Source organism: Sitophilus oryzae, unplaced genomic scaffold, assembly GCF_002938485.1.
Source record: "Sitophilus oryzae breed Bouriz unplaced genomic scaffold, Soryzae_2.0 scaffold_488_pilon_pilon, whole genome shotgun sequence".
Lineage (NCBI taxonomy): Eukaryota > Metazoa > Arthropoda > Insecta > Coleoptera > Curculionidae > Sitophilus > Sitophilus oryzae.
In genome coordinates, this window is record NW_022147071.1 from 1,116,769 (window position 1) to 1,133,661 (window position 16,893).

Consider the following 16,893-nt stretch of genomic DNA (forward strand, 5'->3'; position numbering starts at 1 on the left):
TAAAAGTTACTATAAGTGCTACATATTTTAATGCTATAAAAGTGTCGATAAACTCATCAGGGACGTGCATATGGGTTATCACTGGAATATTTTTCAAAAAAAAAACATGTGCGCCGCTGACTTTTTCTTTGGATATCAAAACTGTGTAGTAACGCCAAAAAGTTATCTCTTGATATTTTGTAGAATTCGGCCTCCTTGATGAGATTTTATTAATCACGCAATTTTATTAATCACAATTAATAAAATTAAGATAAAATTATAATAAATCGAAAAAAAAAAATAAAACTTAACACCCTGTAGCTACGAAACAAAGCAGAATTGGACCTATGTTAATATGAAAAATAAATCTTTTTACGTGAGAAATCTCCCCACGAGAGATGGCACATGTTTTTGGTTTGGTTTGGATGTTTCATCCTGTATATGAGAGAGAAATTTAGAATTATTATAAAATTAATTAAATAAAACAGCATATTGCAGTAACAACATCTATTTATTAATATTGACTATATTATTGTTTTACTAATTATAGTCGTTTTTGGAACAATTCAAAAAAGTGCACCATAAATTATTTTTTTTATTTTATGTATAAACTGGAATAAACATAAAATAAATATACCGGGTAACTAAAAGTTCACGTCAAATAATGATGTTTTTTTCAGTAATATTGTTTCATTTTTTTTTCTAATAAATTATTTGACTTATTATTAGTACAAGAATACGTATTACAATAAAAATTAATTATAAAAATGTAGAATGAAAAACTAAACAACTTTTTCTCATATTTAGAAGAAAATACCTTTAGAATGTATTCTAAACAAAATAAACTAATCAAAAAATATCATATTTAAAGTGAACTTTTTCTGATCAACACTGTATATTTCTTATCAAAAAAAACCTGGAATTTTCAAAATTTTGGAATTTCAACTAGTTTACAAACAATATTAAGGTGCACAATTTATTTATACCTATTATTAAATACATAGAATCGTTTGTATAATTTAATGTAAAAATTCCTTTAAAAACGAATAATAAAATTTAGACCTTTTAGAAATAAAAAACAATCATAAATAGGCATAAAAACAATATAAATTTGCATTGGTAAGCCTCATTTATGAATCACATAATACTTTTTAAAATTTGATAAAAATAAAAAGATATATACAGGGTGTAGCATTTCGATATAACCATTTTTTAATCCAATTTAAACTTATTAAAAACTCCTTACATTTCTTACTATTCTATGTACTATATCAAAATACTACATCAAAAATTGGTGTACATAACATACCCTAAAATTTGATGTAGTCATTTTAACGTAGTTGCTATATTAAAATATGTAGTTGTACGCAATAACAACTACATCTAAAATTGATGTAGTCCCAACTACATCAAATTATTTTATGTAGTTGCGATAACTACATCAATAGGTGATGTAGTTAGTTGTAGACCATGACAACTGCTTCAACATTTAGGACTGCTACGCCAGAATATGACGTAGTTAAACGCAATAAACTACATCTATATTTGATGTAGTTATATGGAGTTAACTGCAACTACATCAGCATATGACGTAGTTGAACGCAATAACAACTACATTGAAATATGATGTAGTTTCCCCAACTACATCAATTTGTTTTTGTAGTTACAACTACATCAATATTTGCTGTATTTCGCATTAAACTTTTCGCGGTGGGTACTTTTTTAATTCCTTTAATTTCTTCAATCAAAATATTAACACGCTGTATAATTTATACAGTATTGGAAAAAAAAATTGTAGTAAATTTTTGGCTATGTTTATCTTGGCCAAATCACTTAAAATACGAATTTTAACCTTAAAACTTCTTGGCGACTACCTTAATTTTGAATTCTAACTACACAGTTACTTTCAAAAATCACATTTTTTCAACGAGTAATTAGTTATTGTCTTGAGTAACTAAGGCTATATATTATAGGGCGTAATTCATTAAAATGTTGACCAATATTTTTTGTCAATATTTGGCCAATATTAATGACTCACCTTGTAGTTGATTTTAAAGTTTGCGTTGCGAACGGGTATCAAAGAGAGACATTTAAAGCTCAATAATACCTATAAGATAATGTGCGGTAAAATAATACACGAGTTTACGTATACAAGTGCTTAAAAAATATTAAAATACAGCCCTGGGATGTGTGCAAAAAGAATATTATTTTTTCGTATAACGAATTCAAAAAATATAAAGTATATTAAAATTTAAAATATATAGTCTATAAAATGAATAACTTTGAATTTTGACCGTTATTTTTTACCAACATGGCATATATAAAACCCCTCTGTCAAAAAAGTTACTGATATTCTTTAAACTGAGTGCCTGAACGAATCAGATAGGTAACTCTTTTTACTTTCGTGAAATAAAAAAGGAAAATAATAAAACAAGTGACAGTTCTTCCTCTCCTTGCAAAAATCATCACGAAATGTCAAAATTGACAAAAGTAAAATGTCATCAGCTTTTGACATTTCTAAATATTAGATCAATGCCATCTCTAATAGAACAGCCACGGGCAGAGATTTATGACGTCACGCTAGTTAGATACTACGGATTAATAAATATGTTGTAGAATACATGGAAAACATAATTATTTCTCGTATTTTTGGTTTGTATTTTAAAAATGATATAGTTGACATGAAGTATACATAATATACAGTTAATAAATACAATATAATATATACCTATTTATAGTAATAAATACTTTGGCAAATAAACTATGAACAATAAAAATGCAGCAAATGTTTTACAATATACAAATAATGAATAGGTGGTACATAAGATAATGGGTAAAATGTAAAATATATTTTAAATTTTGGGGTTTGAAAATCGATCTAATTTAACAAAAAACATTGAATATCGATAGTGATGTATTATTATTTGCAATCACAAAATTTATTTATATATTATAATGTTTACTGCAATTAATAAACTAATATAAACTTGTCAAAAGATGACCACATATTTTTTTAAATTATTATTCTTAATACAAAAACTATCTACATTGACTATGGAGTACGATTTCAGCCATATTGTAAAACATTTGCTGCATTTGTATGGTTTATAGTTTATCTGCCAAAGTATTTATTACTATAAATAGGTATATATATTGTATTTATTAACTGTATATTATGTATATTTCATGTAAACTATATCATTTTTAAAATACAAACCAAAAATACGAGGAATAATTATGTTTTCCATGTATTCTACAACATATTTATTAATCCGTAGTATCTAACTAGCGTGACGTCATAAATCTCGCTCTGAGGCTGTTCTATTAGAGACGGCATTGTGTCAGCATGGCCGCAAGTTGCTAACCTAATAAAATTAACACTAGAAAAGCCCGCGGGAACTGTCAAATTCAAAGTTATTCGTTTTACAGACTATAGCAAATCAAACAGATATGTTTAAATATATCAGAATTTATCAACTTGACATATAATATTTATACTATACATATTATAGTTAGGGAGCTCATAAACTCTTAGAGTTAAAATATTAACAATTATTTGTAGGTATTTTACAAAATTATTCAATAAAATTCATAATTTTATTGGTGAAATTCGGTAAAATACTACAAAATGACATATATGGCGATAATATATTATTTTTCTTCTGAATTGGATATGAAATCACAACAATTTCCAAGGGAATTTGACAAGCATTTTGGGATAATTTTTTTCTAACAATCTAGACCTCTTTTGGTTTTTAGATAGATTGGGGACATCTTATTTTGAATCATTGTGGTTGGTTATTTTAATATTGTTTTTTAGCTCTTAAAAAGTATTATTGTGTATTATCTACTACGGAAAAACTTTCAAGTTTCACTAAAATAACAAAAAAACTACTTCGAAATTAGAAGCCCCAAAATTCTACATTTTTCTAACCTCTATTTACATTGACTTCTTAGGCAACGTGGGATGACTTAACACGACATTAAGTCAAAAAAATTCAAACAATATTGATTATATTTCCCACCCATCCTGGATTTCCATCATACCTCGATATGAAAACAAAATAAACCTTCTACTCTACCTACTACTTAGACAACAAAAGGAATTGCTTGCAACGAGGGTTGGATAATACCACCCGGACCGGGAAGGGTTGTTTTACCAGTTTGGAGGTACTCATCAACGGCCCTAGCTGCCTGTCGACCCTCTGAAATAGCCCATACTACCAACGACTGTCCTCTTCTACAATCGCCGGCAGCAAAGACATTATCCACGCTCGTTTTGTAGTCGTTAGTTTGGAAATTCGATCTAGGATCCAGTTCCAGTTCTAATTGATCTCCTATAGCTCTTTCTGGACCCAGAAAACCCATAGCAAGAAGCACTAAATCAGCCTTGAACACTTTCTCAGTTCCAGGGACTGTGTTCATCTGCCATCTACCGCTGTCATCTTTGGTCCATTTCACTTGAACAGTCTTGATTCCGCTGATGTGACCTTCACCATCATCCACGAACTCTTGCGTCATTATACTGAACACTCTAGGGTCTGAACCATACCTAACACGTACTTCTTCGTGACCATAGTCCACCCTAAAGATCCTAGGCCACTGAGGCCAAGGGTTATCGTTCGATCTCTTTGGGCCAGGTTCCGGCAAAATTTCAAATGTCGTTATCGTAGCAGCTCCTTGACGTAAAGATGTCGCGATGCAGTCACATCCTGTATCACCTCCTCCAATAATAATGACGTTTTTGTCTTTGGCGTGCGGTCCATCATGGTTAGCGCCCAACTGTTTCTTCTGCCAGCTTTCTAGGAACTCCATGGCGAAGTGGATACCGTTGAGTTGACGGCCGGGTAGTGGGAGGTCTCTGGGCCAGGTGGCGCCGGTGCAGAGAACCACAGCTTCGTTTTCTTCGCTCAGTTCTTTGGCGGAAATGTCTTTGCCGACATTGACGTTCGTTTTGAAGGAGATGCCCTCGGCGGCTAGGAGGTCTACGCGTCGCTGGACTACTTGTTTGCTTAGTTTCATGGTGGGGATTCCATATTGCAACAAACCTTAAAGAAATAGTTTAATATGCAGGCAATATTATGTGTACTGGTTGAAATTACCTCCAATCCTGTCATTCCTTTCAAAAACTGTGACGTTATAGCCAGCCTTGTTCAGCTGGTGGGCACAAGCAAGGCCTGCTGGGCCCGAGCCAACTATAGCAACCTTTTTACCGTTCCTTAATGAAGGGACCTGAGAAAAAAAAACATAAAAAATCACTATTAAATGACTAGCTGACTATAAAATGTCCCTTTACCTGTGGAACGATCCAGCCGTTTTCAAAAGCATGATCGATGATGGCGCATTCGATGTTTTTGATGGTGACGCTGGGTTCAGAAATGCCTAAAACGCACGCACCTTCGCAAGGTGCTGGGCAAACTCTTCCTGTAAATTCAGGGAAGTTGTTCGTTTGTAAGAGATGGTTCAACGCTTGACGCCACTGGTTTTGGAACACCAACAGGTTCCATTTAGGAATTATATTACCCAATGGACACCTAAAAATATTAATTTGTTATTTTATTTGGTTCCAGATTAAAAATTTACGTGTTGCAACTAACCCGTGAGAGTTTGATTGACAGAATGGTACACCGCACTCCATACACCTGGCAGCTTGTACCCTTAAACCTTTTCTTACATGCTGGAAATTGTAGATTTCGTCCCAGTCTTTCATTCGTTTCTCTGCTGGTCTAAAATAGTTAAAATATAAGAATCCTTATTTTTCTTAGACCATTTTGTTGTTGGTGTAATCTCTTTGTACCTAAAATTTCTTTACCGCGATGTGACACGACTTACAGTTGTTCTTTATTGTCGGACAGCCAAATACAGCTCTGAAGTAAATCAAAAGAACAAGTTCTAATTGACAAGATCGCGAAAAGAAATACACGCAGATGCAGAATTTGAACGTAAGTGCACAAACTACACTAGAGACAATTTTTGATGTAGTTGAATGTAATTGCAAAAACTTCAAAATTTGATGTAGTGACGTCATATTTTTTTGATGTAGTTTCAAGTACATCAAATTTTTATGTAGTTTCGACTACATCAAATTTAGATGTACTTCATACAAAATCGTAGTTGTAGTTGTAAAATCGTTGATGTAGTTGTAAATTTTTTGACGTAGTTTAAAAGACTATATTAAAATTTGATGTGGTGACATCAAATTTTTGATGTAGTTTCAACTACATCAAATTTTAATGTACTTATAAAACTTTTTCATGTAGATGAACAGAAGTGCAAAGACTTTGAAATTCGATGCAGTTGTAACAACTACATCAAATTTTGATGTACGTCATATACAAAATCAAAGTTTGATGTAACATTTTTGACGTAGTTGAACTCAAAGACTATATTAAAATTTGATAATTACTATATCAAAATTTGTTCCAGACAATATTATGATATAGTTGAACCCAATTACAACTACATCAAAATCTGGAATACGAAAATTATGAAATACGACCTGTGAACGTTAAGACTGGTACATCAAAATTTTGTGTAGTTGTCATTTTGATGTGGTTAACGTAATTACAAAGGCTTCAATTTGATATAGTTGTGGTCATATACAAAATCAAAGTTTGATGTAACATTTTTGACGTAGTTGAACTCAAAGACTATATTAAAATTTGATAATTACTATATCAAAATTTGTTATAGACAATATTATGATGTAGTTAAACCCAATTACAACTACATCAAAATCTGGAATACGAAAATTATGAAATACGACCTGTGAACGTTAAGACTGGTACATCAAAATTTTGTGTAGTTGTCATTTTGATGTGGTTAACGTAATTACAAAGGCTTCAATTTGATATAGTTGCAAAATCTACATTAAAATTTTATATTGTATCTAAATTTGCAATAGACGCTATTTTGATGTAGTTGATCCCAGTCATCCCATATCAGAATTTGGAATACGAAAAGTTTAGAATACGACTTGCTTAAACTTATAAAAATTTTTAATATCTAGGATTCTTTGTGATAAAAGTTAATATTAGTTGTTAACTTATGTTATAGCTAGTATTTTTTCTTGTTGTAAGTATTGGCTGTCTTATGTATAAGCTAGTTTTTAGTAGGTATAAAAAGTTTGGGCTACATCTAATCGCGATACAGAAAATTTGGGTGTAAAATGTGTACACACTGACTAAAACCCCAATTTTATAGATAGTATTATGGTACCTGTATAATCCTGTTTCTCTAGGATACTTCATAAATCCTCTGACCTTATCCAAAGCTCTTTCAGCTTTCTTTTGTTCGTGCGCATCTCCTGCCGCATCTTCAATATCCAGAATCTTTGGTTCAGCTGGTTGCCGTGTCGGTTGCGTAGCTGCCTGTTCAACAGCTGCAGCTACAAATTATTTAATCAACTAAATTGACAATTTAGAAAACTATAAATTTTTACCTTTTTGTTTAAGTGCACGCTGGTACTCGTACGGGAAAACTTTAACAAATTCTTTCAGTCTAGATTCAAACTCCTAGAAAAAAAAATTTAACATAATACTTCTAAAGTTAAAAAAACTTAATACCTTTATTAGTTGGTCGGCAACAAGACTTCCTGTTAGATCTCTAAATTCTACAAGTAGTTTTTTAACCAAAACTACGTCATCTTTATCTTCTAGTTTACATAATTCAACCATCTCCATGTTGCATTTTGTAGAGAATTTACCGTCTATATCCCATACGTAGGCGATGCCACCGGACATACCGGCAGCAAAATTACGTCCAGTGAGACCTAAATCATATTTTTTTAGTTTAAAGAAAAAAAAACTACGCTTTATCACATACCTAAAATCAATACTGTCCCTCCTGTCATATATTCACAGCCATGATCACCCACGCCCTCTGCAACAGCCACAGCTCCGGAGTTCCTTACTGCGAACCTCTCTGACGCAATACCCCTAAAGAAGGCTTTTCCTGAAGTGGCTCCATAGAGGCACACGTTTCCAACAATTACGTTGAGATGGGATTCAAAAGGTGACGATTTGGGTGGATAGATAACTATAGATCCTCCAGAAAGACCTTTGCCTAAGATTAAAGAAGATTTAAATGTGTTAGTTATGTGTAGTTAGTCAGTCTTACCAACATAGTCATTGGCGTCGCCTTCTAAAGTGATATGAACACCTTTTACTAAGAAGGCACCGAAACTTTGACCTGCGGAACCAGTAAGGTTAATGTTAATGGATCTTCCTTCTGGTAAACCATCTTCATGGTATTTTCTGAAAAGAATATAACATGTTATGGATGTTTCTTTATAATTACACAGGCCTGATCGTTCTCTAAATCCATGGTCTCCATGGTCATCTGTTTTTCTTTATGTCTCCCGCCTATCAATTGATTATAAGTCCACTATATTTATCTGACGCGTTAAAATACAGACCAAGGATTTAGAATGACCAGACTCATATATCTGAACACCTACAGAGAAATGTGGTAGCTCAAAGTAGATGCAAATGCTCGGTCTTCGTTTCTAATTGCCATGTCTATATTGACAGTTTGTTGTGTTCCGTCAATTACAGGCTTAGATAGTTCAATTAGTTGGTTATCCAATCGGTTTTCGAGCTGGAAATCTTGAGTTTCAGATCCTAGAAAATAAAGTTAAATATAAATGAAGGAAAAATTGATATAAATAATTTCTAGTAACCTCCTTTGATGTTAACTCCAGGCCTCATGTGCAAGGCATTTTGTAAAATAGTGTTCAAATTAAGCATCTTAGCTTTAGGAGATCCCGACTCTCTAACTTTGAGCAAGTCAGTCCTACCTACAAGCTCTTGATAGGTCCTAACCTAAAAAATATTTTTCTTTAATATTAGAAGCAAACAATGAAGTTTTTTTCATACTCCTAATTTAGCCATATGTTCTCTTATTTCTTCAGCCAGCATAAACATGTAGTTAACAACATGCTCAGGCTGTCCAGTGAATTTTTTTCTCAAAACCGGGTCTTGAGTGGCTATACCAACGGGACAAGTGTTCAAGTGACACTTTCGCATCATGGTACAACCCATGACGATCAGTGGTGCTGTACTGAACCCTATTTCGTCGGCGCCCAAGATAGCGGCTACCACGACGTCGAAACCTGAGAATATTTTTGTATTAGATTTGATCATGTAAGTAGCACGCCTGGAGGATTTACCTGTTCTAATTTGGCCATCAGCTTGCAACACGATTCTAGACCTTAGGTTGTTCAATACTAGAACTTGGTGAGTTTCTGCTATTCCCAATTCCCACGGTAATCCAGCATTTTTGATTCCAGTCCAAGAACTGGCACCAGTACCGCCATCGTGACCAGAAACTACAATGTGTTCAGCCTATACAGAGGGACAGTCATCTTTATTCTAAATAATACACTAAATATAACATTAATGGTTGGTTCGTACTCCGAGTCCTAACCTTACCCTTAACAATAACACAAGAAATTAACGAGCACCATATAAAAAAATAACATAATATATAATTTCCATATCATCATAAATAAATTATATATGATCATCTTATATAAATTATATATGATCATCATATATAAATTATAATATATGATCGTCATATATAAAAATTATTATGCAAAGCATGAACCAACTATAAATATAACATAAGTCTACTCTTACCTTTCCTTTGGCTACGCCACTGGCTACCACCCCCACTCCCACCTCCGACACCAGCTTGACAGATATCCGCGCCTGCGGATTGGCGCACTTCAAGTCGTATATCAGTTCGGCCAGATCTTCAATGGAATAGATGTCGTGATGAGGAGGAGGCGATATCAGACCCACACCAGGCACAGAATGACGCGTTTTGGCGATGTCAGTTGACACTTTGTAGCCGGGTAATTCACCGCCTTCCCCTGGCTTGGCGCCCTGTGCCATCTTGATTTGTAGATCGTCAGAGTGGGCTAGGTACGATGAGGTAACGCCGAACCGGCCCGAGGCTACTTGTTTGATGGCTGATCGTTTTTCGTTATCCAGATATCTAGATTAGGTTAATAAATTAAGTAATGATAAATGAAAAACAGTAATTAGCGTACCTTTCTGGATCTTCGCCTCCCTCTCCAGTGTTGCTTTTAGCTCCTACTTTGTTCATTGCAATGGCTAGAGTTTGATGAGCTTCCAAGCTGATTGAACCAAAACTCATAGCTCCTGTAGCAAACCTACAAATATATTATACGTTTTATACCAGGTGTTTTTCAATAGCGTCTCACCCATATAACTTTTTTATTTTTTTTTCAGGTAAAATGACGATATTTGGTATATTAGCATGTAACATATTATGGTACCCTCGGTTTTTTTTACTTTATTTGATAAAAAATGACATTCTGAATAGAATGACATATCAAACGTCAACTTTTGACAGTTTTTCTTAAAAAATAGTATTTAAATTTCAATCTAGAGTAAGCAGTAAAAAAATAGACAAGCGTCTACGTACACCCTTGTTTTGGGTCGGGTATTTCAGGTGCAAAACAAAAAAAATAACCCCAGAGATTAACCAAAGCAATCAAAACACGCCTACGGCGTATTTTGGTTGATATTACCGACAGCTGTAAAAAAATATAAAAAAGTTCTATATTTGCGGGGATCGAACCTGGGACCCCTCGGTCCCGAAACGGCCGCATTACTTAGTTCCTCCGCAAAAGCATTAAAGCAGAGTTATGGCTAATGCCTTTCGCACGTATTACGCAAGCGCAAAGCTTTCCGGCATGTATTGTTGAGGTGTAGGTACACGCTTCTAAAAAATATGCCCAAATAGAGACGACAAAAAGAGTACCTGCGACCAGAGAAAATGCAGTACCGTATTATGTGTGAGTGTTATGACAATTATTAAAAAGATTCTACATCTTCAATGAATTTAAAGCCTAGTGAATTTAGAGATAAGATAGACTCACAAGTTACAACAGTCGTTAAAATATCTATATTATAAGTATCTACATTATAAATTTCTGACCTTTTAACAATTTCTGAAGCTGGTTCAATCTCTTCCAAAGGCAGTGCCTGGTCCAAGGTTCTCAATTCAAAGCGACCTCTCAACATACAATCTTTAACCGATTGCATAGTCGATTCTTTGAATTTTTCGTAAGCTCCTTTGTTATTATTAACTGCGGACTCCTGAAAAAAATATATTTTTTATTTGAATTAATTCTATTGTATGCCCCATTTTTTTTAATTTACCTGCAACGCTGCTATACTAGCAGGTTCGTTCAAATGCTTCTCCCCGCCGGCACGCCAATGATATTTACCGGCATCTCTTAAAATAAGAGTGTCAGAGCCGACTTGGAAGGCATTTTTATGCCTTTCTAATGCCTCAATGGCGAGGGTTTCCAAAGTAACACCACCTAAAATATAAGTTTATAATATAGAGTTTTATACCGAGTGATAGAAAAAAAAACCGCGTCAAAGACGGCTGGGGAATGACGACGATGGATTCTTTCGAAGTTAATCTCTAGACTTCATTTATTAAAAAATAAAGCAGAGTACGGGCTAAGTAAGTAGCGTCTAGGGCTCGACCTCGCCAAGATTATCATCGATTGTCATTTCCCTGCTAAATCTTCTTTAATCATTTTTTGACGCCGTTTTTTTCGATTGTATGGTATAAGATTTGCTTACCGATTCTTGAAGGCGTTCCTTTGAAACATTTGTCAATGACATCTTCGGCTAATCCGACAGCTTCGAAAATTTGGGCTCCTTTGTATGACTGAAGAGTTGAAATGCCCATTTTGGCCATAACTTTGCTTATACCTAAAATATATGTTATAATAAAAATTGCGGCACTGGTAAAAATATATACAGTTTTTTTTTTAAACTGAAGGAGATACGGCAGATCTTGAAAAAAGAATATTCTAGTTACAAAATATATTGTTTTTTCTGTTTTTTTTTCTAGATTAGTCTATTAAAATCATATATTCTCTGACAGAATAAACTATGTAGGTACCTACCTGTTTGCATAGCTTGAGCATAATTCTGGTAAATCACTTCATCTGTTAGGTTAGTATCCAAGATTCCTTGGTCTCTGAGACTGGAAGCCAGCTCCAGAGCTAAGTAGGGACATATGGCATCAGCGCCATATCCGAGTAGTACGCAGATGTGATGCACTTCTCTTGCTTCTGCGCTTTCTACTATCAAAGCTACTTTCATTCGCTTTCTTGTTTCTATTAAATGATGATGAGTGGCACCTTAAAAAATATTATATAAAAAATAGCATTAATAGTATATGAAGTTCACAATAAAAACTAAATAAAATATTTTCAAGAACTCACCAAGGGCCAATAGACTGCTTATAGGAACTCGCTCCTTTGATGCCAACCTATCTGACAAAATTATTATTTGATTATTGCTAGCTGCTTGATCAGCTTCATCTAGGATTTCTTGTAATTTCTTAGGGAAGCCTATAAAAATAATGGTAGTAAGTTAGACAGTACACGTATAGTAATACAGAGCGATCAACAATAATTGATATAGTTGACAATTCGCATTTTGCTCTTTTGGTTGGCAATACATTTGGGAAATTCGAATATTTATCGGCTCTCATCGCTAGCGTCAAAACACACAAACCAACTATTATACATATCATTTTTGACGATAAGTAATAATAATATATATATTTTTGACTATATCAGTAGTTGTTGATTGTTCCATACAGTTAAATAGACAACTTATTTTGTAGTAACAAAGTCCATGCTATTCAGTACCATCTACGTACAGACATTCCAGAGTTTCTTATCTCTATCTAATACATTGATTTCAGATGACCCCAGGCCTATAGATATTCAAAATTGTATTATAAAAATCAATATTACAAACCTTCTGCTCCATTTTCTACCGGGAAGGTTATGTCAATGACGTGCGACGACCAGTTTCTGTGAGTAACTTGTTTGAACATGTCCAAATCTGCGATGGACACTACTGGATTTTTCAGCCAAAGTCGATGCACCTAAATTAGTTAAAAATATTATAAAACATATCATTTTATTTTTAAAAGGTTCTTATTAGTGGTTATATACAGGGCGGTCTGAATTGTATTTCGGAAATTTCGGCAGCATATTCTGCAGATATAGTCTATAAAATGAATAACTTTGAATTTTGACCGTTATTTTTTACCAACATGGCAAATATAAAATCCCTCTATCAAAAAAGTTACTGATATTCTTTAAATTGAGTGCCTGAACGAATCAGATAGGTAACTCTTTTTACTTTCGTGAAATAGAAAAGAGAAATAATAAAACAAGTGACAGTTCTTCCTCTTCTTGCAAAAATCAACACGAAATGGCATAATTGTCAAAAGTAAAATGTCATCAGCTTTTGACATTTCTAACTATCAGGCCAATGCCGTCTCTAATAGAACAGCCTCGAAGCGAGATTTATGACGTCACGCCAATTAGATACGGATTAATAAATATGTTGTAGAATACATGGAAAACATAATTATTCCTCGTAGTTTACATGAAATATACAAAATATACAGTTAATAAATATAATATATATACCTATTTATAGTAATAAATACTTTGGCAAATAAACTATGAACCATACAAATGCAGCAAATGTTTTGCAATATACAAATAGTTGAATAATGGGTAAAATGTAAAATATATTTTAAATTTTGGGGTTTGAAAATCGATCTAATTTAACAAAAAACATTCAATATATACTAATAGTGATGTATTATTATTTGCATTCACAAAATTTATTTGTACATAATATATTTTGCAAGTATCAATGTTGGAAAAATTATATTTGCAAATAATACAATATCTTAGAAAAAAATGCGTCAGCGATGGCTATGAAATAAAGATCGCTGTCATTTTATAATGTAAAATTATTCTAAAATTTTTGATTTTCTTGGGATTTACCGTTTCGGGAAAACCGTTGATTAAGTTTTCAGTTGGTTTTTTATTATTTTTTTTGGTTTAAAAAAACGTTTCGGCTAACAATATAGCCTTCATCAGTGTTGTGTCATATAAAAAAAATAGTGTCGAATATAATCCAAAAAATTGCATATAAAATATTCACACCACACATCACATAATGTTTACTGCAATTAATAAACTAATATACACTTGTCAAAAGATGACCACATATTTTTTTAAATTATTATTCTTAACTTAACACTAAAACTATCTACATTGACTATGGAATACGATTTCAGTCATAGTCAAATATAAGGAATAATTATGTTAGCGTAGGTATTTGTGAAAGTAGTAGTAAAATAATAAATTAGAATTACTTGTTGAGCGCTGGGCGCTAAAATATTGGCTTCTGGTCCTATGGGACATTGAAGGGACATCACAACTTTCTCACGGAATGGATCTATAGGTGGGTTGGTAACTTGGGCGAAGAGCTGCTTGAAATATTCGTAAACCAAGGGGGCGAAGTTTGAGAGACAAGCAAGGGGGGCGTCGTTACCCATGCTACCCAAAGCTTCTTTTCTAAAACATTCGCAAAAATCACAATATTAAAATTATGGAAGATAATGTTCATCCATTGTCTTTATTTTATGATCAAGTTGATACAATCTAGAATTGTTTTAAGATTTATACTTACTTATTGTTGATCATTGGCAGTAACAAAATATGAATGGTTTCGGTAGAATAACCATACAAAGGTAGTCGTTTATCGGTTAAACCGCTAGGCTCGTACTTAGGTTTGGCCTGACGTCCGGCGTCCAAGTGAGCCTTCCTTAGTTCCTCCATAGAAATCTAGTAAGGAAAAGGACAAGAAGCATAAAGACAAGCACCTAAAAGTGTATTATTTAACAAATGCGTAACTAGGTAACTTTTATACATGAATGTGATGTTTGTGCTATACTATATCGGCAAGAGGCACAGTCTTGGGTCTTTAATTACACGCCTAGGAGTAAATCGCTTTGGCGATCTTGTAAGTCGGAGGGAGAAAAATGCGCGGTGTTTATTACATAACCACTTAATCAGACGCATTATTTCATGCGCTTGGGAAAATACTTGCTCTTCTTTTTTGTTCAGTACATTCTTTGAATAAAAAATTAAGGAGCGTAACAAAAAACTTAGATCGACCGCGACGGTGACCTAAAATGGCCGACTTTAAATTCCGGTTCTAATTTTATTCAAAACATGTAAAAATATGATGCAGGATAGACTCAATAATTTCTTGTTTTATTTTATGTTGCCAATAAATGTTTGTAAAATTGTTATAAAAACATATAATTTTAATAAAAACAGATCAGTTATAATAATTATTTATTAACACAAACATCCGATACGCTACTGAAGCAAGTAAGTCAAATTGACGTATCTAAATTCTTTGACATCTAACTTTGAAAAGTAGTAAATAAAAGCAAAAATGCAAGAAAAAATATCTAATTAGTTAATTTTAAGTGAATTTCATAAATGATCGGTTTACCTATGGTATCTTATATTATAGTCACACACAATCGACTATTTTACAGTCTTTTTCAATAAATCGCAATAGTGTCACTGTTAATTTAAGTTCTGCCATAATTTTCTTCTAGATTTACTACCTCTAAACAACTACCAGTTGTAGAATAAATAATAAATAACATAAAATAAGCTCAGTAAAGACTGACAAATCCACAAAATTTCGAATTAAATTCAAATGTGTCAAATGAATCGTCAAATAGAACTGTCAATAAAGGATCCCTACCCTAGCGCCCTACTTCCGTCTACCATGCATGAATACATGGATAACATTTTACTCCTTCCTTAATCTTTTTATGCAAAGAGTACATTTTAATGTACTGAGAGTATCTAGTGTATTCTTTGTACGCACGAAAACCGGTACCCAAGGCTAAACCTTGCCGACCCTGTATATCACATGAGTGTATAAAAGACTTTACGCATTTCTACGACGTACATACCTCAAGGCCGGAAATAATACAAATACTACTAACTGGATGATTCTATAAGCTTGGAATAAATTCAGTAAATTCATTACAACCGTACCATCCTTTTCTCGACGCTACTTAGGCACTTTTGAGCCCCCCTGTAGCTTGTCAAACGACAACTATATAGTAGAATTGGAGTTTTTTTACCACTAACTCTGAGAACCTAGAGATTGTACAATTTGCGGATTGTCAAGTGTTTATAACCGTTCGCCAGCATTGATAAAACGGGTGATTGCAGTTATGCGCTCTTTCCAGCAACATCTTCAAGATCTACGAAGTTGTAACATTTTATTGATTTTATGGAAAGCACTGTTCATTAAAATGTTGTATCCTATGTTATAGGGCTTGTTTCCCTCGACAATTTCCTGTCTCACAATGTACCGTTTGTGTCCAGGAAGGGTTCATATTTTCATAGTTGTCGATTTTCGAAAGAAATCAGTACATTTATTTTATTTCGTATATTTTTCATTTTATTGATTTTATGGAAAGCACTGTTCATTAAAATGTTGTATCCTATGTTATAGGGCTTGTTTCTCTCTACAATTTCCTGTCTCACAATGTACCGTTTGTGTCCAGGAAGGGTTCATATTTTCATAGTTGTCGATTTTCGAAAGAAATCAGTACATTTATTTTATTTCGTATATTTTTCATTTTATTGATTTTATGGAAAGCACTGTTCATTAAAATGTTGTATCCTATGTTATAGGGCTTGTTTCTCTCTACAATTTCCTGTCTCACAATGTACCGTTTGTTTATATCCTTGTATGAATTCTCCCGATTTCCTAGGATCGTATTTAGGCTTAGTTTTCCGAAGTTTTCCATCTTATACTTAATATAAACTTAAAGTTTGACCATAGATGAATTCATTGGACGTACTGAATTAATTCCAAGTCAAAAATGACGGTGTATTTGTATAATTTCGGGTCATAGAAAAAATATTTTAGGTTAACACTGTTCACATCACTGCTATAATAATTTTGCGGTAGTAAAAAAATACTGAAGAAATTACTTAAC

General features: G+C 33.3%; 1 protein-coding gene across 1 annotated transcript in view; it reads right to left on the bottom strand.

Annotated features, from left to right (window-relative positions):
• Positions 1–3,903: 3,903 nt before the first annotated feature.
• Positions 3,904–16,893, bottom strand: part of LOC115886449 (glutamate synthase [NADH], amyloplastic) — a 34,932-nt gene continuing 21,942 nt past the window's right edge. The window contains 23 exon segments of the mRNA XM_030905605.1: positions 3,904–5,027; positions 5,082–5,211; positions 5,276–5,513; positions 5,577–5,705; positions 7,198–7,366; positions 7,421–7,493; positions 7,545–7,750; positions 7,804–8,043; positions 8,098–8,234; positions 8,438–8,600; positions 8,660–8,801; positions 8,856–9,091; positions 9,149–9,323; positions 9,621–9,981; positions 10,037–10,159; positions 10,951–11,111; positions 11,175–11,338; positions 11,610–11,741; positions 11,939–12,175; positions 12,260–12,388; positions 12,804–12,933; positions 14,227–14,428; positions 14,544–14,698. Coding sequence (XP_030761465.1) covers positions 4,069–5,027; positions 5,082–5,211; positions 5,276–5,513; positions 5,577–5,705; positions 7,198–7,366; positions 7,421–7,493; positions 7,545–7,750; positions 7,804–8,043; positions 8,098–8,234; positions 8,438–8,600; positions 8,660–8,801; positions 8,856–9,091; positions 9,149–9,323; positions 9,621–9,981; positions 10,037–10,159; positions 10,951–11,111; positions 11,175–11,338; positions 11,610–11,741; positions 11,939–12,175; positions 12,260–12,388; positions 12,804–12,933; positions 14,227–14,428; positions 14,544–14,698 — 4,791 coding nt within the window. The 3' untranslated portion in view covers positions 3,904–4,068.